At 38.0% G+C, this 23475-nt stretch overlaps 2 protein-coding genes across 2 annotated transcripts in view; both read left to right on the forward strand.

Moving 5' to 3' along the window:
* The window catches only part of LOC106952046 (ezrin-like), a 9949-nt gene extending 4967 nt beyond the window's left edge, over positions 1-4982 (forward strand). The window contains exons 2-7 of the mRNA XM_015039906.1: positions 820-915; positions 1704-1826; positions 2842-2987; positions 3324-3420; positions 4030-4672; positions 4704-4982. Coding sequence (XP_014895392.1) covers positions 820-915; positions 1704-1826; positions 2842-2987; positions 3324-3420; positions 4030-4146 — 579 coding nt within the window. The 3' untranslated portion in view covers positions 4147-4672; positions 4704-4982. The remainder of the gene's footprint in view (positions 1-819; positions 916-1703; positions 1827-2841; positions 2988-3323; positions 3421-4029; positions 4673-4703) is intronic.
* Positions 4983-6145: 1163 nt separating this feature from the next.
* On the forward strand, positions 6146-22715 carry LOC106952044 (ezrin-like). Its single transcript, XM_015039901.1, has 13 exons — positions 6146-6611; positions 10068-10151; positions 10982-11077; positions 12450-12724; positions 13976-14059; positions 15899-16045; positions 16685-16781; positions 16924-17087; positions 18064-18194; positions 18568-18728; positions 18962-19054; positions 20434-20703; positions 21936-22715. Exons 1-13 carry the CDS (start codon positions 6600-6602, stop codon positions 22098-22100), a joined length of 1779 nt encoding a protein of 592 aa, XP_014895387.1. The 5' UTR covers positions 6146-6599; the 3' UTR covers positions 22101-22715.
* The last annotated feature ends 760 nt before the right edge of the window (positions 22716-23475 follow it).

Consider the following 23475-nt stretch of genomic DNA (forward strand, 5'->3'; position numbering starts at 1 on the left):
GAACTTATTGAAGACTCAAGACAGCCATAACATTATGATTTTTTACAAGTGTATGTACACTTTTGACCACAACTGTATATTGAAACGATAAACAAGGCTCTTATGGTGCAAAAAAAAAAAAAAAAAAAGCAGAAGTTACAGACCACAAATGCTCAAGATTAATACATTTAAAAACAGCATTAGAAATGCAATAAATCACGTGTAATAAAAAAAGACATGTAGCTATTGTCAAGTTTTTATATTTTACAGGCAGATGTTGGGTTATTTTTCCTCCCAATTCAACTTGGGATATATTGTTGCTATGTGTAATTTGGAGGATACAGAAAAATTAGGCCAAGAATATTCAGCTGTATGGAAGAAAAACCTCCAACCAAAAAACGGGAATGGAAATGTTTTATTTCCTGTTTTAGCTCCACTGTTGAGTTTGCATTTAAAACTGACACACTGAAAAGCTCATCCAGTCATACGATCTCAAAACAATGTCAATGTTCTTTATGTTGACATAAAAACATGAAATATGTTTTCTAATACATTTAAAAAAGGCTAAAGTATGCATGTGTGGTTAAAAACGTGTTAAAAGAATGCGGTAGAGTTGGCTTGAAATCTCTAAAATTGTATTTGCACATTATTATTTGTAAGGAAGTAGAAAGCAAAAGTCACAATATTCCCACTTTCCAAACACTCTGGTGCACAGCACTGATTTAATACCAACATATTTTAACAAATATCCAATTTTTACCTGATACTCTGCATTTTAAGCTAGCTATTTGAGCTCTGTGTTTGTCACCATGTTTCTCTCTGTATGTAATTATTTCTCAGGTTGCCAAGGCCATCGACCTGGATGAGATTTGGTACTTTGGATTTCAGTTTACCGACAGCAAAGGAATCACCAAGTGGCTGAACCTTGAGAAGAAAGTGAGATGTTGTCTTGCATGTTTTGGTTCATAAATATTGTTGATTCATCCATTTCTGACAACAGACATTAAACATTTTGTTTAACTGCCTTCCTTTGCGATGCACGCTGCCTTCCGAATCGCGCTTTTCCAGAACTTTGCAGAACTTTGAGCGCAACTCCATTCGAGTCGTTTGCTAAAACAGTTACAACAGGAAAATAGGGCAAGCCTCATCACTTAATTTATCCAGTGTTAAAAATAAGACGGAGAGAATGTTAAAAGCATGTAACTTGCAACTCTAAATTATGTTTTATTATTATCATTCCAATATTGAACTCTCTTTTTTTCACATTTCAACCACAAACTTCAATATGATCTTAATGCCATTTTATGTGAAAGATTAGTAAACAGTAGTGCATAATTATCAAAGTGAAAGTAATATGGGACAGGTTTTCCCAAACATTTTATAAACAAAAATCTGAAAGGTGTGGTGCACATCTGTTTTCAGTGCCCCTGAATAAAAAGCATTAGCTACAAATACATCTAGCGTATTTACAAGCTTTTTTATTGTGTTTTAAAAACACTTGATTTTGATTTTAAATTACTGCCAGACTTGCCTCAGAGTAGAACCTTGATTACATTTAAGTCTGGCTCCATTGTAGCTCAATTCACCATTCATCCCTGGTTTTTGATCAGCATGCTACTTATTATTTATGCTGTCTTTATTTTTTTTATTATTATTATATCTCATTTCCTCGTTTACCACTGCATGCTTAAATCTTTAATCTGCGTTTTTAATCTTCTGTGTAGGTGTTGGCTCGGGTTGCAAAGAATCAGAGTTCCCTGCAGTTAAAGCTCAGAGTTCGGTTTTACCCAGAGGATACAGAGAGGGAGCTGATCCAAGACGTCACCAGGAGGCTCTTCTTCCTGCAGGTGAGGGAGGACATTCTCTCAGGAAATATCTGCTGCCCTCCAGATGCTGCCAAGATCTTGGACTCATGCGCAGAAAAGTATGAGCAGAGCAACCAGTGAGTAACCACCTACTATGCATTACGCCTGTGAATTCACTGACACATTAACAGACTTCATAAATAATTTGATACCTGAAGTAACGAGAAAACACCTGCTTAGAATCATTTAGATCAGCATCTGTTAAAGTGGGGGCCCACCAGAGGGCGCTAAGGGGGTCTCAGAAAGTTTGAGGGAATAATTCAAAAATATATATTCTGGAAGAATGATGATTAAAATTATCTATTTATTAAATCATTTTATCTTGTTTACGAAAGTCATTTTTAATAAATGAATTCATGAAATTTGTTTGTCAAAATCATATATGTAGATATATATATATGTGTGTGTGTGTCTGTGTGTATAATGATATAAAATCATCAAATCAAATCTGTTTATATATATTTTTAAATATATATATATAAGTTAAAATAACTAATTGAAACGTTATTTGACTATCTCATTCTAATTGGTTCATTGTCAAAATTGCTATGCTAGCTCGAGGAGCTAAATCCTCCTCAAGATTGTCCGGTAGGTGGCGGTATAGACATAAATAACATAGATCCAAATAGACATATTATAACCCATGGGTAATAACTATTTTGTCTATGGGGGGCGGTAAATGCACCATAAGTTGGTTTGCCAACCGCCAATAAAACCCAAAAGAAGAATAATCGCTCCTCAAGCTAGCATCGCAAGTGCAAAATGCTAAGATTTCTGCTCAAAAAAAACAAAAAGATTTTTTTTGGCTCTTGTGGCTTTTATTTGATAGTTAATTGACAGGAGAGAGAAGGGGGAAGACATGCAATAAAGGTTGCTGAGGCCAGGAATCGAAGCTGCGACAGCTGTGTCGAGGACTAAGGCCTCCATATGTGAGTTGTGCTTAACCTCTGTGCCACCACCGCACACCCCAAAATATGAATATGTCTTACTAAAACAGGGAAGAGGCTGTGATCAAGTACCTGAAGATCGCACAAATGCTGGACATGTTTGGTGTTACTTACTTCAAGATGAAGGACAAGAAGAAACAGAACTGTGGCTGGGAGTGCATGCGTTTGGTATTAAAATCTACCCAAAAGACAACAAGTAAGACAGTTAGCTGGCCTATATATTTAGTTTCTGCTGTGCAAAAGCTACATTATAATTGCAACATCACTAACTGAACATATTAATAGCATTCGGCCGTGTTTACATGCAGTTGTGGACATGAGGTCAACAAACTAGCATTGAAACCTCAGTCATTGACCTCGGTTGCCCTTTCCGTTTGAGTTGCACATTTGACCACACTGACAGTTGTTCCAAAAGGCCGTTGACACAATCCTCTTCATTTCGCTATGGCAAGGATTCAACATCCCCAAATGTTGTTTTCACAATGCATTTGCTTGTTTCACTCAGCTGTCTTAAAATTATGTATTTTTCTAGATTAACCCCTTTGAGTCAATTTCTGTGGGATGAAATCAGAAGAGTAAGTTACGACTCTAAGAAATTGAACATCACTACGATGGGAAAGAGAGTCCCTGTAAGTACATAGTGGTTCCTATGATCTGTCTAATGTGTTAACTGTGATGGCATATTAGGGAAAAAAAAAAGGAAGAAAATTTCCACCAAAAGAATTCAGGAATTTTGATATTAGTCTCAGAAATTTTCTAGGATAAAAATAAGGAAATTTCCACATTTTGAAAGTCAAAACATTTTCTAGCAAAAGAATGCAGAAATGTTGAGATTATTGTCTCGAAAAAGCTTTTGAAACTCCAGGAAATTTAGAAAAAATCTCTAAATGTCCATTCAGGAATCTCCAAGACCCCCCCTCCTCCCCACCACCCAAATTTCTGAAATGTTTCTTTTTTTGACAAAATTTCTGAGAATAGTCTCAAAAAAAAAATTTTTTCCTGGAATTTTTCTGAGATTAATTAAATATTTCTGAGTTTCCTTTCTTTTCAACCTACTCCGAAATCTTGTTTTTCTTTAATTAGTCTCAAGAATTTCAGAGGCTTTCGGTGGAAATCTACTCCTCCTTTTTTTTCTATCTGCAATGATCCTGATGTGCCATCGTAGTTAACGGACTAACAGGGTTTTCAATTCCCTTTGTAAGTTGAGCAGTGTTTCATGAAGATTTTTTTTTTTGTAGATTTTGCAGGTGTACCCTGAAGAAGGTTCTCACAAATGCAAGAGCATCTTGGAGCTTGCTATGGGCTACCACTTGTACTGTCGCCGCAAAGAGCCCGACAGCATCGAGGTTCAGTAGTTGAAGGCTCAGGCCAGAGAGCAGAGAATGTGGAAGAGATCATCAGAGTTGGGGATTAAATAAGCCCAAATTGAACTGATTTAGACAAAGAGGTTATACAAGACTTCTTTAATTAGTATCCTTATAAATCTGAAAGCTTTACCATCCTGGAACCATGTCAACACGAGTGACATCCTCAGGTCATTCATTTAGATCATGCCATCTTTAAAAGATTTCTTAAAAAGACAAAATAGGCTTCTCATTTTCTCCAGAAGTGGGTCGAGTTTTCTTTTCTTTCACGCCAGATTTCTTGGGATAACTTACATAAACTTAGCCTGGGTGTTGGCTTCCTGTGCAACTCCGCTCAATTCAAATCTCGTCTCACAGGGACAGTCTGGGATTTCTCCCATTTGGATTCCTAACCAGCAAACACAAGGAGGAGTTGTTAAGTGATTTTACAATTTGAATTTGTTCACTCCGCGTTGGCCTCGCTCCCAAATACCAAATTAAGTTCAGCTCGGCGCTCATCTCTCTGCAGTGAGGGATGGTTGTTTACAGCACAGACAATTTCCTGTAAGCTTCACAGGGCTGGAATCCTGTTAAAGGTGTTGGGAGATCATCACATATAGTCACTTTCAATAAAGTGACTATATGCTTTTGAAAACAACCTTTAGGATTGCACACTGTTCTACATTCTGCACAATATTTTTTTTTTCTTTTTATTGGTTTGATGTAGTATTCTAATTTTAAATGTCATGTTTTCATTAACTGTAAGTGGAAAGTCATCATAATTAACAGAAATAAAGGTTGGAAAACACCAGTTTGCATGTAATTAATCTACATAATGTGTTTCACCATGTTTTCACACATTTGTACATTTCAATAATATTCTAATTTATTGAATGGGCTTGTAAATCAGATGGGTGGCAGATTATCTAAAAATAACATTAAGTCAAAATATATTTGGGGTCCTCAAATATGGACCCCACAAAAAAAAATTTAATAAATATTTGTGAGATACTATAATTTTAAATCTGGGCAGGGTTGTACTTGTTCTAAACTTGACACCAAACCATTATGACCCGCAGTATTAAAGATGGCTAATAAGTTTAAAAGCACAAAAGTAACAAGGTTAGCCATTTTAAGGTACAACTTTCTTAAATCTTTCATGTAGCTTTCATTAAAAATATATTCTTAAATATATTTGTTAAGACTGTCACTGTGTCGTGACAATAAGGTATGAGACATGTGAATAAAATGAGCTCCTCTTCGTTCTCCCAGTGCTAACCAGAAACAACCAATTAGGGCCCGGAGGCGGGTCTTAGTGTAACCTGGTTGTATTTCTCTTTTGTTATAATTACATAAAATGTTATGTTTTGTACTTTTGTTTTGTGTAGGACTTGGAGCGGGCAACCTGTAACACGGTTGTTTTCTGTTTGTTGTTCTTGTCAGAATAAATCGAGAAACCATCCATTTTAAAGAAATCCCGTGTCACGGCTCTGATCATTCAATAAAACCAGTCCAAGGCAGAAAGGATCTGGTTACATTAGCGGTGTCAATCATGCACTGCTCCACTCCCCCACATTGCTCTCTCCTATGATACAGCTTCTCTCCCTGCTAGCAGAACTGGTTGTGAATGCTAATGCTAGTTAGCATAGCTAGCATTGACCAATGTAGATGGGATAAACCGTTTTTCTAGTAACAGTGGGTTGTTGCTATGCTATTAGCACATTTAACGTTCATGAGTGTGATTGACAGTGCTAAAAACACTCCTCCTGACTCTGATTGGTTGCTTTAGACCGGGAGTGGTACATTTGTTCAGACATCAATAGTAGCTCAAGGAGGAAGTGGAGGAGATACACTTTTTTCCCACACATTTTCCGTCTAATATACTGTCACGACATGGTGACAGTTTCAACAAATATGTAAAAAAACAAAACAAACAAAAAAAACATATCTCTTAGTTACTGCAGTTTTGAGCTTTTTAGAAAGAAAGAATAATTTTGGTAACAGGTTAGGTTGAGCAGCTTGGTGAAACACAGTCATACGACCAAGATTTATCTCAGTGTGAGCAATATGCGGACCAACAACACTGTAAACCCTCCACCTGCTGTTATGCCGATCCATTTCCTTCATCTCCAAACAAGCTACAGAAATAGCACGGCCAGTGGTTTTGTAGCCCGGCGCTCTCCGATCAAAGGTCACATGGAGGTATTGGGCACTGACACAGGTGATCTCCTACGGGTGGAGCTTTTTGTCACACCGAAGGTAAATCCGTCGGTTTGGTGCCAAAGTCGGTCCTCCCACATCTCCGCGAGCGATCTCCTGAGTTCAAAGGACACAAGTCTTGCCCCTGGGCTCGCCCGTGAGAGGCTGTCTTTATCAGGTGGAGGTTCTGCTGGGAGTTGGCCACTGCAGCCTCGGTCAGCCTGGGATACACTTTCCTCTGATAGGAGCCACAGACCACAGCCAAGATGCCCAAACAGGTAGGATTCCTGCTGTTTTAAGACACGTTATTACTTATTGCTTTAGCCACACGTCTTCTTCCTGGTTTGAAAACAGCACATTGAGGTTCTGTAGAAATCAAACCCTGCTCGTAATGCTTCAATAAATCATTTATGATGACCAGTGTAAGAACAAAAACAAGTCGGAATTGTGGAATTGCACCCGACTTTTTTACGCTGATGATATTTTCTTTGCTTCTTTCTGTTGTAAGTTTTACCAAGAGCCAGTGATCCTTCTTGTCATTTACTCATTAACCAAATGTAGAGTTTGACCCATGCTGCACACATTCCTGACTCTGAATTACCCTCCAAGTGTTACTTGAACTCAATGAATTTGCCTGTGGGTTAAATATGGTCATCCACGTAATGAAAAAAAAAAAAAAAAAAAAAAACTAGTGATGATATAAATGATATATATAAATGATTTCTTTGAGACAATAATGACATTCGCCAAATTCTTCTGGCTTCGGGCAAAAAACCAATAATAAAAAGTGGGCGGTACAACACAAAGACGGTTGTTTTCAGAATGGAAGAAAGATGCGCCTTTTCTTTGAATCTGGACAAGATGAACATTTTTATTAAGTAGGAAGAAGTATGCCAGAAAATGCATAAACAATTTTATTTCAACTAAATAAGGAAATGCCAAAAGCATGCTCTTCTAATTTTTGTCCTTGGATTGATGTAGGGCTGACTGTACGACTGTTGATTGTGTCTTTGTTTCCACCAATGAGGAAAAAAAAAAAAAAAATATATAGTAGAAAAAAAAAAGAACAGAATGACATTCACCAGCAAATCTTGACTGTGTGGTTTCAAAATGGTCAGAAATGGTTGATCAAACTAACACAACAGAATCTCTAATGATTCATGAGTCTCAAAGTCTTCAAGTAAAAGTTACTCAAGTGTTCAGCGTGAAGCTGATAAGATGGGTCAAGCCACACTTTACAACAGGACCTATGGTTGTACTTTTATTGACACTGCAAGGAGACAGCCTTGACAAATACTTTTATGTTTAATATCCTGGTCTAGAAAATGCTGAAAACATATTTCATTACTTGCCTTCTGGCTTGATTTGAGTAAGCAATCAAAAAAATGCATTCATTTTTTGCAAAGTCACAACTGGCGCTATGCACGTACGGCGCTAACATCGCATGGAGCAAAATGCGGCTTTCTTGCTTCCGCTTTGAGTTACCATGGCAGCTAGAAAAGACAAAGTCATATTTTAGAAGCAAATAAAGCAGTACCAGGAACATTATTGTCTTCCAAATATAACATGCTTTTAAGTTTTCATGGATTTCCAAACAAACCTGAATTAAGAAAAAACGGTAGCTTGTAAATATTTGTCATTATCAGTTAAAGCTAAGCCGCACAGCAAAGTTTGCAGCCTTCATTCACTCCAGTAGCCTAAAACTACCGGGGGAAGCCGGATGGTAAATAAAGGAGCCGTCCCTGTGTTACTTCCATGGAATCACTTCTGTATTCGGCCTGAAAGAGGGAGTGTATGGGAACGAGAGAGCAGACCAGAGCCAGACAGCCGAGCAACTTATCCGCCCGTACACAATGCTGTAAACAACATCCGGTTTGAGCTCTAAACAAGAAACATGCAAAAGTAATGAAACGAAATAACACAGAGACCTTAAGGAGCACGGCCATACTTTTCTAAAAGCAACAACTCTGAACCTGAACAGTCAGCTGAACTCAAACTCTGACACCAGTGCTGCCGTACTTTTAAGCTACGGGGCTTGTTGTGATTCCTTGTGCTTCAGAAGCAAAAAGCCCAAACCGTAATCTCCCCAGTTACTTGGTCTCTGTTTGACATTAACAACAATAAACACAAAATAAGGTAAAAACATTGTCCGTTAGAACGGATAAAAATGTTTAGATACTTAAATAGCACAATTTTACAAGAAAAATGTCAGAGAATATTGCCTACTAGCATAAACTAAAGCTAATGTTAGCCACAAAGTTTAAAGAAAGTAAAACTCACCTTCGTATCCGTGAATGTATAATAACGAGGCGTACATCTTAAAACCTTTCTCCAGCTTACTTGTTGGGGCTCCATATCAATGTGTATCATTAATTGTTACCTTGGTCAAGCACCCAGTGTAAAATGCCATTTTCAATAGACCAGAAACGACCGAGCCGCTATTCCCCGAACACGGAAGCTGACGTGCAAAGAGCCTACTGAGAACAAATGTGGAAACCTGCTAAAAGCTGGTCGCTGCAATAATAAAGATTTTGAATTGCACATCGACAAAGGCGCACATAATTCTTGACATACCCCGAAGGGACTTGTCACTCCAATGCCAGAATGAGACGCCGACGTTTCGTCTGATGGTTGATAGATGATGAGCGTTAGAGCCATGGCTGAATTACGAATAGATCTCTTGTAAGTGTTTATGTCTGTCGCTCACTCACTGCCATGATTTTTAATGTCTTATCGCGCGAACAAGCGTATTCGCGTGATTTTAATTTAATGTGAAATGGAAAAGCGAAATTCTGTTTGTTCGACAGTAGTAAAATATAGACAAAGATTCGCGTCCATTTGTAATGGAAGCGCAACTATTGCTCTGGAAATTGAACAAAACTTAATAATTCAAATATGTCTTACGTGTATTAATGATCCCGTGAGGATTTTCTTCGGCATAAAAATATATTTTTCCAATACTATTGTGGTATATGTATATTCTCTTGTGCTTTTTGCCATCACATTGCAGGAGTTTAAAATCCCGGCCCGTGTTTGCTAGAATGACAAATGCATTATGAAGATACCAGATAAAGATGTTATCTCATACATGTGATCATGTAAGGTGGAAACAATTTAAAAGGCTAGTGATGGTTCCATAATTGCATGTTCCATTGGTTCCTGCCCAACCTTTAGTGTGTTTATCTTTATGGCAGTCAGGGTGTATTCTGGTGTAACTTCATAAAACTGTTCTGTATGTGCTACAAACCCCATTCCAATCTATGTTCTTGTGCTGTTTTTTTTTAAACCAGTTAATCAAAACCAAACCTCTTTTTTTTCAATTTGTGGAAATCCATTTTTATACAAACTCAGTTTCAATACTGTTTGCTGCAACACAGGCTGATCTCGCAATGCCTTCGTGCAAGAAGCAAGTACAATGATATTCACCCTCATGTTCGCATGGCTGGTCTAAAGTCTAATGAGATAGTGAGCAATTATGGTTTATGAATAATCCGGTTAACAGATCCACATTAAGGGTGTGCTTTCAGCAAATCGGTCCGTTATTTATGTTTTCCATTTGTGGATGTGAATGCAGCCAAACACAGAATTTAGGCAGATTTAGACACATTTGTGGTTTAAAGAATGAAAATAAAGAAATCATTGGAAAGAAAACAGGTTATGCCCATCCAAACAGAATTTTTTATTTTATTTTTTGCCATGAATGTAATCAGTAAATTGCCCTTTTTCTACCGCAGGTCAATGTTCGCGTCACTACAATGGACGCAGAGCTGGAGTTTTCCTTTAGAGGCAACACCAAAGGAAGGCAGCTGCTTGAACAGGTCTGTATGCTGCAGTCGGCAAAAGCACACATCTAAGAACAACAACGTTTTCTGTTAACCACAAGTGGTTTTGGGGTGGACTGAAAGATTATTTTTATGTGCGTGATGCAAAAATAAAGCTTACCTCTAAGCAAAAACAAAATCAAACTGATGGCAACAAAAGGGTGAACACATAGCATCATAATGACCAGTAAACTCAGCAGTCGAGACAGCAAACGGGGCATTAATCAGAGAGGTAATCAAGGTGATCATTATTCTGGAAGATCTGCCGAGAGACTGAAATCTGGACTTTATACAAATGTGATAGGAAGGAATCTATTGTGGACAGAAAGGCCATAAAAATCTCCAGTTAGCATGTCATGAAGCTGAGCTAGCAAAAAATGGTCAATGAGATAAAAATTGAACTTTTTATAGTACAACTATGGTGGAAAACTGACGATGTACACCAGGGTGCTAAAACACTCTGAATAGTCTCTGGTGCAAATATTTTAATGCACTTGAATTAAGACCAAAATAACTTAAAAGTAACTTTTAGTCTTATATTTGCTCTAGAGGTTCGACAAAAATACTTGGTAAGATAGCAGTGCCACCACACTGGTTTAGCAGTCAAGCTGTGGGGATGCTTTTCTTAAGTCGATAGAGGGAAAATTGACCAATGGTTGGAGTTTGATCATTTGTTTCGAAGACCGAATCAATCAGAAACACTGTGAGAAAGATCGCAATGTTTCAGCTGACGCTTTTTATATTTAAAGTACCTGGTTTATATGCCTGTCTTGTGGACAGTAGAGAGAAGTCCTCACTCTTCTCCTGTTTTTGTGTCTTGCCGTCAGGTTGTCAGGACGATTGGCCTCCGTGAGATTTGGTACTTCGGCCTTCAGTTTGTGGACAACAGAGGACTTGTCTCGTGGCTGGCAGAAGACAAGAAAGTGGGTTTTGTTCTGTCAGATTTTTTAGTGCTACAATATGGGCCAGTTTAAATTTTTTCTTTTTTTTAATGATTTTGTTTCTTTTGTTGGTTTAAAAAAAGAGAGCACATGAGAATACATGAGTTAATGTTTACATTCTTCATTGCAACACACTAGTACTTTGTTTCAATGCCATATATTTAAAGTTGATGCTTATTTTATTACCTTATTTAAAAATACATGTATATATTACCAGCTATCAAGAACATCAGTGATATTTTTATGCATCAAAAAACGATTTAAGTTTCACTTTCCACTAATATTTTAAACTCTTTATCTGACTAAGATGACTCAGCCGTGGAGAAGTAACCTGGCTGTAGGGTCTAATAATATCACACCTGGATAACGACATATGTACGGAAGCCTAGAGCGGACTATTTCAGCATATGCGTTTTAAACCCTATGGGTTTCTCGAGATAGCGCGTTAATCACTAGATGATTGTTGTTGTTGTTGTTGTTTGTGTGTGTTAAACAACGGCATGTGGTTTTCTGGAGATTAATTCGTTGTCTCAAGAAAACCATTGGTGGAAAAAATATATCCGGAAAACATCGACTCTCTGCTTCCATATATTAAGGACTCAGTGGTGCGCTTTTAAAAGAAACACACTCAAAATTAAATAAATAAAGATTGCGTTGCGATGACATCAGAAGAGGCGCGGGACCGAAGACGAGCCGACGTTACAGAATGCAAGAAATCAACTCTGAAGGAGTAATTTGCTTTACAAAAAATGTAGATAACAACAAAACAAACTGAACTGTCATCACTTATGTGACGTCATCAGACAGATTTCTGAGTGGAGCCTCGTGTTTTGATTGGTCGGGTCTCTCAAAATAGCAAAATAAATAGAAAAGCTGATCACGACATGTTAGTTGGGTGTAAACTTATGTTTAATCAGAGTTTGATTGATCTAACAGAAAAGTCTGGCTGTTAGCTTAAAAGCTACGCTAACAGTTTCGTCCCTGAGGTACTGTGTGAGGGTTTATACTTCCTCCTACCTTATTTTGAACTTAAGATTGAGGTGTTCTGAAATACTTGTTGATTATATTTAATTTATATTTAATTTCCAAACATGCTCTAAATAAACTAACAAATCTTGTGTGTAGGAGCTTTTTTCAGTGCGATTAGATGTAGTTTTTGGGGAATAGGTGGACAACTTTAACAACAAGCACATATTTTGATGGATTGAAGTGAATTCCTTGTTTGTGTCCAGCTGTATATTAACTAACGTCTACTTAATGCTGCTTTTTTTTTTGGAGGGGGGGGGGGTTCATTCATGAGCATTCCCCCTTTCTTTGGCACATTTTAACCCCCACGCCCTCGCTGTCCGTGCAGGTGACGGAGCAGAACGTGAAGAACGAGACTCCCCTGCAGTTCAAATTCCGGGTCCAGTATTATCCCGAGGACGTGGACGAGGAGCTGATCCAGGACATCACCAGGAAGCTCTTCTTCCTGCAGGTGAAGGACCACATCCTGTCTGACGAGATCTACTGTCCCCCAGAGACCGCTGTGCTGCTGGCCTCCTACGCTGTGCAGGCGAAGTACGGCGAGTACAACAAGTCGGTGCACCGGCGGGGATACCTCTCCTCGGAGCGTCTGCTCCCTAAGAGGTGAGCTCGATCTGTGGGAAACTGTGGGATGCTGATGTCTGTCCTGCAGACTTTGGGCAGAAACTCAAATGTTTCCTGCAGCTCGAATGCTTTTTAATCATCTGGCCAACAGTCTTAGCGTTTCCAAGAATACCAAATATGTGTAGGTTTAACTAAATGCAGGTTCAGACTTAAGGATTGGGTCTTAAGTCTTAAACTTCCTCTCTTTTTTTTTTCTTCTTTTTTTGTATTTTTGATAACTAGAACAAGACTTTTGGTTTGTGAGTCAACAACAAACAAACACGTTTACACACAGGGTGTCATATTTGTTCCAGATATTTAGTCAGAGGACAGTCCCACAACATTGTTAAGTAACATAAAAGTCAATATCTCCTAAGTATTCATGTCATATCAACAATTTAAGTAAATAAATAAAAACTATCAGATGAGCTTAAAATAGGACCCTTATCTATCAATGTGTTGGGTTCCTCCAAAATCACGTTCCTCAGAATGATGTATTGCAACCTGGCAAAAAAAAAAAAAGAAAATTATCTCAACATAATTGAGATAATAAGCTGTAAAAGCTGTACAGCTTGTCATAATAAGCTGTAAAAGCTCTCCATTTCAAGGTCCTGTTAAAGTAAGTGATAATTATGTTTTTTCAGCCAACCTTTACTCTTGTCACTTTTAACTTTGTTTTTTTTTTTGGTTTTTTTTGGCTCCACTGGTACTTGAAACTTGAGCATTAGTACAGTATAGTATTGCAAGTGAACTAAGATACTTGCGCTAGAAACTAGACCAAAAACACTTGGTAAGATTTTGCGTTTTTGCAGTGCAGAACGCCTTTATGCAGATGGTCCCCTATGTGTTACATGGCAGGATGCCAATGACTATTTTATTGCTCTACAGTGTTTACAGTAAAACAGTAGTAAAAAAGTCATTTATGTTACAACATTGCATCTCGTTACTTAAAATTCTATGCAGTTTTGGAATCCTTAATGATACGCAAGATACAGAAACATGTCAAACTTGGACTTCATTAAATGTCAATGTTCCCTTCTGAGACATAGTTTTGTTTTTGTTTTTTTCTGCATATGCTCCAAAATCATGCTAGGTGATCATCAGCCACTGTTGCTAATTTAAGACCTAGCAAAAAAAAAAGGAACGGGCCTCCGGTGCCTGCAGCGTGTGTGTAACGTAGCTCTGTGTGCACACACAGAATGATCCCGCTTTGAGCCGTGTGACTCTCTGACAGCTTGTCTCTTCTCTTAGAGTGCTGGATCAACACAAGCTGTCAAAGGAGCAGTGGGAAGACAGAATCCAGGTCTGGCACGAGGAGCACAAAACCATGCTGAAGTGAGTAAAAGACTGAGTGACGTTTCTATGTTTAAACAAAGCAAAAGCAAAAAAAAACAACAACAAAAAACCTACATATTTCAAATAAAATGTCAAACATTCTCATCTTCCACTTATATTGTTTAACATACACACATTTTTCTTGTGCGACAGTAAATTTACCAGACTGCAATCAGTTAGGGAAATTTACCTTTATGTTCTGATTTATATGTGGCAGATACAATTAACATGTAAGGTCATGAAATGGTGCAAATTTCAAATTATATTTTTGTTGTTTATTCTTGTTTTTGGATACAGAAAACATGTCCGCTTTAAGATTCTTTTTGAATCTGACAGCACTGTGCTCCCTGAAACTCAGGTTTTATAGGTCAGTGTTTTAGATCATTTGTTTATATCTAGAGTTATGTAAGGGAAATAAAGTTTTTTTTTTCAGTTTGTTGTGTTATTTTGTTGAGTCAAAAAAAGACTCAACAAAGAGAAAAAGAAATCTAATATGAACTGCATGACTTTGAAGAAATTGACATTTCAAATGACAAATTTTTGGAATTTAACAGGAAGATTGGCAGAAGGAGAAATGCAGGCCGGGAAAGTCATGTTTCTCCAAAACTCCCAACCAAAATCCAATATGGCTGCCTTCATGTAAAGCGTTGTTATACACAAGAGGGGGGGAAAAAAACCCTCTTGTTTAATTTCTGCCTATTTGTTTCTCGCACAGAGAACTACATAAATCCTGTTTATGTGCTCGTTGCTACATTTTTTAAAGGCACATTGTTGTTAGCTTGCTTTGCTAAAAAATGCGACTGAGCTAATCAGCTAGCAGATTGTACTGGTTTTTAAACTTGGAGCTAAAACAAAGTTGGCTAAATTTGATACTATTCTTAAAATATATGTCAGAAATGAACCAATGATAACATTACTACTACTACTACTTATTTATAAATCACTTTAAAACAAAAACACACTCGACAAAGTTCTGTACAGATGAAATCAAATGAACCTTCAAAATATGGAACGGACAAAATAAAAGCACAACAATAAAATGAATGAAACGCTAAAACAGAAATAAGAGCAAAGTTGTATGTTAAAAGTCAAAGAATAGAAATGTGTTTTAAGAAGAGTTTTGAAAGTGGACAATAAAATGTTCTTCTAATATTTATTAGTAATTGTTACTCCTACTGCTCTATGCAGATTCTCTGTATGCAAATATTCACTCACCTCGGTATGCTGCAGGAGTGAAGTGGCTCCAACTGATGGCTGCTTGTCCTACTTTAGTTTATCCTTAAATTTGTAAAAAATAAATCAAATTTAATTGTAATGTGGTAGCTAAAGTGAGATATAGAGTCCTGATACAGTTAAACTGTGACTTCTTCGCCCTTCATCCCAATAGACACACAGTATCAAAAAAAATACACATACTTTATCAAATTTTGGAGGATGTTCAACACAATATGCTTAGTTCTCTCACAATTAAACCCCCATCCCACACTGTTGTAAAATTCATGCATAAACTTTAGAAAATCTTACTTTGAGCCCTTGGACTCTACTTTTCTTATTTAATACAACAGAGTACTAAATGACAATCGTCACTGCAACATCAGTGTGGTCGGTGTCAAGCATTTAAACTCTGTTCATCCATTCTGAATTGAGCTACCTGGCAGGACGCAACATGCCGCAGCTCTTAGCGAAAAACGACACAAACGCTCAAGAAGAGACGAGGAAAATCTGGGGTTATTTCCAGTTTAGATCGTCCTTTTCGTTATTCAGTGGGAAAACGTGTCAATGTCTAACGTCTTGCAGCAAAAAATGCCTCTGAGCAAACGTTTTTGTGACTCCAAACAGGGAAGATGCAATCATCGAGTACCTGAAGATCGCTCAGGATCTGGAAATGTACGGCGTCACCTACTTTGAGATCAGAAACAAGAAGGGCACAGAGTTATGGCTGGGCGTGGACGCGCTAGGGATCAACATCTATCCAAAGGATGACAGGTAAAACCCACAGTTCAGGACTTTATTACAGAAATCTTTATTTATATTCTTTTTTTTTCTTTTTTCTTTTGCTGCTTATTTTATTTGTATTATCATTGTTAACTTCAAAAGCTCAGGGTTATATTATAAGCCTGGCGGGCCGCCAGGCTTTACTTNTTCCCCCACCAGGCTGAACATTGCTTATTTTTTAAAGTCTTTTGTTAAATGTTTGAATTTTTAAAACTTTGCAGCTAGTGTTCAGGTATTAATCTTTCAGTCTTTTAATAACATTATTATGAAGTGATATTTTAACATTTCCTGTCAACTTTAAACATTTTTTAACTCAAAAACACGACGGGCCGCTTGATGAATGACTGTCCTTGCACCCAACCACCGGGCTTAGCAGGTTTTCTGGGGGAAACCTTGAAAGTCGTATTGTTTCATCAGACTGTGCGCATTTTTATGGTGTTCTTAACTTCATACTTGTAGCGGCGAGGGCAACAGACCAGAGCTCAAATCTCTGCCGCTGACCTTTTCCTTTCTCACCCTCATGTTTTTTACTCAACACACTGACCTCTGTGGATGTTGACTGTAAGAGTACATTGACCTATTTCTCTGCCTAACTACAACATGAACTTAATTTTTTTTAACATATTCCAGGCTCACCCCAAAAATTGGATTCCCCTGGAATGAAATTGGAAATGTTTCTTTTGACACCAAGAAATTTATCATCAAGCCCATTGACAAAAAATCTCCAGTGAGTATTTCCACAAGTAACAAGTAATTAAATACGTCTTTACATGCCAAATACTGAAACATTAGATGGGGCTGGGGGGAAGGTAGAAAGGAAGAAAACTTTTTAGACTTGTGTAACGTTTGCATTTTCATTCCTTTGGAAGCCCATCATGTTTCACGGGACACAACCTCGCATCCACAAGAGCATCATGCAGCTTGCTAAGGGCAACCACATCCTGTACACCCGCCGCCGCATGGCTGACAACATCGAGGTCCAGCAGATGAAGGCTCAGGCCAAGCAGGAACGGCTCCAGAAGAAGATGGAGAGGTAGACAAGACCACTTCTTCACATTTGACCGGTTTGCTTACGGAGGACCAATCCTGCCACAATTAAGAATAAATAGAGAAACGTACAAGTGCCTCATTAAAGTAATTACGGAGCTAAAAAAGCGGCTTGACAAGTAAATTTGCGTGGCATTAAAAGCGACAAAATTATAAATGCACCTGAAAATGTCAAAAACAGATCGGAACAGCGTCACCTCCTCGGATTCTTGCATAGTAGCCAAAGTCTAGTCTGAAGAAAGTAGGCGCAGCGCTTGATTTTGCATGCTTTGTTATTTCATTTTATTTTATTTTATTTTACTTTATTTTATTTTATTTTTTTATGTATGCATAAAGTAGACAAAAATTACAAAGCTTAAAAATGTTAACAGTAATATTTATGCTTAACTAATTAATCAATTATCATACAAAATCTGTTATATTTATTATTTTGTTGTCCACCAGTTTAAATGCCATGCTGCGTTTTTGACCTGGTGATTATTTTAATGAGTCATTTATTCATTTCTGCATTTATCCTTAAATCATGGCCGGATTGGTCCTCCGTAAATTACGACCACAAGTCTGATTGTATATGACAGGAATTTTATGTGACGGACCAAGTGTGACGTGGAATAGCAAAGAAACGTGATCAAATCTGAACAATGAGTTTTCTTGTTGCTAGTTTACACTGTAAAAAAAAGTGTCTAATTTACGGTAAAATACCAGCAGCTATGTAAATACTGTAAATAAAATTTTACAATAAATTTTATTTATGGTAAAATTCTGACAACCACAGCTACCGGTATTTCACCGTAAATTAGATACTTTTTTTTTTTTAAATGTAGTTATATAATGACAAGTTATGAAAAGCGGATATGAATACTTTTATAAGGCGCTGTATAGGATGTGGGTGATTAATGTGTGTGATCTTGACTTTTTCTTTTTCTTTTTTTGCTTTGTGTGTGTGTGTGTGTGTCCTGCAGGGATCAGCTGGAAGGCGAGAAGAAGAAGAGAGAAAACATTGAGAGGGAGAAGCAGCAGATGGAGAGAGAAAAGCAGGAGCTGATGATGAAGCTCTACGAGTTTGAAGAGACTACTAAGAGAGCGGAGCGAGGTGGGGCGCACCACGTCACACACAAGCTGTCTAAATACGAGCCGGGCTCAGAAAATGTTCCCAAGAAGAAAAGACAAAAAAAAAAATCTCAGAGTCAGCCTACAGACCGGTTTTTTTTGTTTCTCTCTCTCTTAATGTCGCCGTGCAAAAATGATTTTACTGCCCTCTGCTGTCCCTCCATTTGACAGACACAGATTGTCAGCTCTTCTTTAAGCAGATATTCTTAAAGAATATCAATATGAGACGTTGAAATCCACACCAAAACAGAAACAGAAACACATATTCAGAGGAAGAAAAAATAAGACCTTCCCAAAGCGCCTCGCCGACGTGCGGTGCCTAATAGATTTTCCCGTGTGCCTGCCTGGCCCCGCAGATCTTCAGGAGCAGCTGGACCGGGCCATGAGGCTGGAGGAGGAGAGGAGGAGGGTGGAGCAGGAGGCGGCCCGGCTGGAGGCTGAGAGGATGGAGGCCATAATTGCCAAGGAGGAGCTGGCCAGGCAAGCCGAGGAGCAGATGAAGAGCCAGGAGCAGCTGGTGAGTGTGCAGCGCACAAGTGAACCAATCCCGATGGAAGTACGAACGCTTTCAGCGTCTGCTTCTGCTTCTGCTAAAGTCCAACCTGAGGATTTAGGGTGAAGCTCCACACCAACAAAAGTGTTGTATTATTTTACTTCTTTTGGTGTGTGTGTGTGGTTTTGTTTTGTTTTTGTTTTTTTTTGTCTTTTAAATTGCCTGACTAAAGTCGCTTCGCGCTGTTCCTGCTTCAGGCTGCGGAGCTGGCCGAGTACACGGCCAAGATCACTGAGCTGGAGGAGGCCAAGAGAGCCAAGGAGGAGGAAGCTGAGACATGGCACATGAAGGTGAGCGCTCTGACCGGCGGTCAAGGCAAGACGGTCAGGAGATCAGGTGGAAAAAAAGGTCCCAATAAAACACTTTCCTCCCTCTGGTATCTGTGAGAGATCAGTGGAAAAAAAACCCCCCAAAAAAACTCCATTCTTTGGTAAAACTGAGTTTAAAAAAAATCTCCCAAAATTTCTATAATTAGGTACAAAAACTTCAACGTATTTTAGTAAAATGTGCAAAAAATATCTATTAATTCCACATTAAAGTGGGAAAGACAAGAGAACATCTTATATATGCAAGACAAATAATTTATTTTTCTATATTTATATCTACATTTTTTCATTTTTCTGGAGTCAAAGCAAAACTGTTTAGGAACTGTAGGAAAGTGCGGTATCCCAGAGTCTCCATAGCAACAATTAGACGCTGTCTTCACATCAAATGGTTGTTTTTGTAAGACAGAAAAAAAACTATAAAACCTATAAAACGAGAGGAAAAAAAAACTTTTTTGTTGTATCCTAAAACTACTAGGATGTTCTACAAAAACTCTGAAAAGTTTTGAATTAATATGAGTTACAACAACATAAAAGTTTTCCTTAGGGTCAATAAAATGTTTCTGAGTTGAATTGAATTGTATTAGTAACACAGCAGGTGGGTTTGGCATGAAACAAAAAGCTTCTTTGATAAATTAAAACCTTTTAAAATATATAAAAAAAATGTATGTCCAACCCATACTATTATTAGCATTTTGAGTTTGCTTTTATTTTATTTAAAGCCTTTTGTGTCACGAGTGGCATTTAATTTGGATTACTTTTAATTCAATTACATTTTTTTCCCATATTCCATTCTTGTTGTTGAGATTGTTTTTCTAGATCAAGACATTAAAAAAAATTGTTTTTGTGCAAAAACACAAAATTGTTTTGCTCAAATATGTCATTACACTTGAAATAAGACACAAATAACTTACTAATAACTTTTCAGCAAGATACAAGAGCTATTTTAAGTCAATAATTATTTAAAAAATACAAGTGCCACCAGCAGGTTTTGTCGCTTACAGCAAGACATTTCCCCCCATGTTTTAAGTGAAATAATCTGTCAGTGGAACTGCGACATTTTCATCAATATTAAATACATATTTACTTAAAACAAGCTCTCCTTTTATGCTGGAAAGTTTCCTGAGTTACTGAGATATTTGCAATAAAACTGGACAAGAAATACTTGATTTTTTCCCCCCACTGAACAAATGCACAGAAAATAATAGTCTGATTTTTCTTCTAACATTTTTAATCTTATAAAAGCCGAGCTTTGCTTCCCAGAGCCGTTAAGCCGTAACTTCAGTTTGCGTGTCACGTCTCCGCTATCCTCCGCTGACGTGGTTTCCCTCCGATGGTTCCTGCAGGCTGAGGAAGTGGAGCAGAGCCTGTTGAGGACGAAGGAAGAGCTGCAAAGTGTGAGGACCCCGTCCAACTCTGCTCCTCCCGGTGGCTCCCTTCATTCGTCCTCCTCCTCTTCCTCCTCCTCCTCGGACAACGAGAGTGACCACGAGCACAGCGAGGAGAACAGCACCTACAGCGCCGAGCTGCACTCGCAGGACATCGGCGAGGACCACCTGGAGGAGGACCGACTCACCGAGGCGGAGAAGAACGAGCGCCTCAGGAAGCAGCTGATGGTGAGCTTGGGTTCCAAGGACACAAACAAACCGCTCTTCCTCCAGTTGAATTCATTTCATGTCGCGAGGCGCGAGAATTTCATTCACGCACCCAGACAAACTCCTGTCGAATTAGTTTAATCCTAAAAGTACAAAATCGTCCCCCTATACATCGTCACTCTTTCAGTAATCTTAAGGTTGAAATTGGATAGATGCACCAAACTTTTCACTGGGGACTGCAGTAAACCAACCCAGTGATGAAGAGGTGTGCACTGTTGCCTCACAGCATGACCGTGTTTCTAAGTGCAGATCGAATGTTCTCACTGTGTATGCGTGGGTTTTTTTTTTTTTTTTGCCAGGTCCTCTGGCTTCCTCCCACAGTCCAGAAATACGCATGTTAGGTTAAATGGTGATTTTAAACTCTCTGGAGGTGTGAGTGTGCACGGTTGTTTCCAGTGGGTGCAGTTTTGTAAGCGCTGCAGAGGAAGCTGTTTGAAAGGTGCAACCATAGCTTTAAAAATTGACCCACCTTCAAGTGTCAATGATAGATGGATATTGCGACTTGCACCCTTATCTTAGTTTGCAGCACTGTTGTGTTTTCAAATCTGAATATTTCCTGACAAAAGAAACAAACAAAAACAAGAGAAAACAAACATTTTACTTCTACACAGCTTTAAGCTCATCAGGTATATTTAAGCTGCCTGACAAGCTAAGTAGTAAGATGTCAGCTAAGTTGCAAACTAAGACGAGATAAAATGTAAGTTACGTTGTAAGATAAGATAAACTAAGTTGTAAGTTATGTTGTAAGCTAAGATAAGTTAAGTTGTAAATTGTAAGCTAAGATAAGTTAAGTTGTAAATTGTAAGCTAAGTTGTAAGCTTATACAAACTAAGATCTAAGTTACGTTGTAAGCAAAGACGAGCTAAGATATAAGTTAGCTAAGACAGGCTGAATTGTAAATTGTAAGCTATGATGTAAACTAAGACAAGCTAAATTGTAAACTAAGCTAAGCTGTAAGTTGTAAGCCAAGACAAGCTAAGACGTAAAGCAAGCTAACATCTTAGCTTAGAAGCTAATCTCTTTTTTCACAATACTTATAAAACATTGCTGTTTGGAAATTTTTTAGGAACTTTTTGTTTAGTAGCTCACGAGGTCAAATAAAATCCTTATCCATCTATTGTACAAATGAGACAAAAATGGATCCAGGACGTGTTTTCCCATTACTTAATCACCAAACCCGACTCTTATTGCAGGACCTGAGCTCAGATCTGGAGCAATCTAGACACGACTCCAAGAATACCCAGAACGACCTGCTCCATGCTGAGAACGTCCGTGTCGGACGAGACAAGTACAAGACCCTCCGTCAGATCCGCCTGGGCAACACCAAGCAGAGGGTGGACGAGTTTGAGGCTTTGTAGAGAAGACCGCTCCAGAAAACCTCAGGAATGATCTGCTCAGCATATTACATAATGTAGTGATTGCGGCCAGTGGTGGTTCTAGCAAGAATGCCGCCCTTACCGAATCTTTCTTAGCCCCCCATGACAAACACACTCCCAAAAAGAAAAATCCATTCTTTACGGCATAGGAATATTTTTTGTGACATAAATTATTATAAGTACCAAAGATAATGGAGTAAAAGTGTCACAACTCACAAGAGTTTTTAAAAAGTGTAATCGGTGTAGAATAATTAAGTCTATGATTAACCATTGTGCTTTTAATTCTAGTATTAATCTCAGGTCCCGATGCCCAAAAAGCATTCAAAAATATTCTTCTTTGTGTTTTTACAAGAGAAATAGAGAATTTCTGTCCAATTTAGAAATATTAAGTTCAGGTTTGGTTATTCAGAGCATTTTAAATGTTAAACTCAAGATGAACAAATGCAGTATAAATTCCCCTAAAAACAGTCAAGTAACCCTTCAATGTAGCACTGGCCATGAGCCATTAGCTAGCTGGAGTTTGTGCTTACACATCACGCAACAAACGGATCACCTGATCCCCATTGACTGAACATGCAAATAAACAATAAAAAGACATTTATTCCACCTTGATAGTTACGCTGCCCCTGCGGCTATGCCTCCCTGGGCAGTGTGCCATATCCTCCACATCAAGAATCGCCACTGATTAAAAGTCGTGTGTAACTTTAAAATCCGGAATAAGGATGCTCTTCAGCTGTGTGAAAATACTTCCATGAATTTTATTTGACTGCGTGAAAGTATGACGGCCACATTTTGTCACACTGGAACATTTCTAAACTGTTTTTTTTTCTTTGTTTTGATGATTCAGGAGACCAGCTGAACAAAGCTGGTCTGAAGGATTCATATATTATGTTAATCGTAAGTTGTGAAGTTTGCATTTGCCGTTTAGTTTCCCTAAAACATGTGACTCGGTTTAGATTTATTTAATGAACACAACATGCTGTAAACAACCGTTAATTGATACTAATTAACTAGTGCTACTGGATTTCTGACTCGCAACTGAAATGTGTTGTGTGTACTTTATTTGTACTTGTAATTCAGAAATCGAAATAAGTCAGTTTCAAATAAAAAAAACAATAAAAAAAAAACAGACTGCTTCCTCTAACTCTATTAAGATCATAATTATTTATCACTATTACTCAAGTTGTTTTGCCTTCAAATTTTTTGGACTTAAAGACAAGGATAAAAGGCCTGGTAAAATATATAAATATTTTTCCCACATTATTCTGTTTATATTTTTTGTTATCCATATTTTCTATTTTTCCCCCCACCAAAAAAGTGGTTCACTATATGCCAGTATCATCATATGTAGCCTGTA

This window comes from Poecilia latipinna, unplaced genomic scaffold (genome assembly GCF_001443285.1).
Source record: "Poecilia latipinna isolate Pla-1442-1.1 unplaced genomic scaffold, P_latipinna-1.0 Scaffold489, whole genome shotgun sequence".
Lineage (NCBI taxonomy): Eukaryota > Metazoa > Chordata > Actinopteri > Cyprinodontiformes > Poeciliidae > Poecilia > Poecilia latipinna.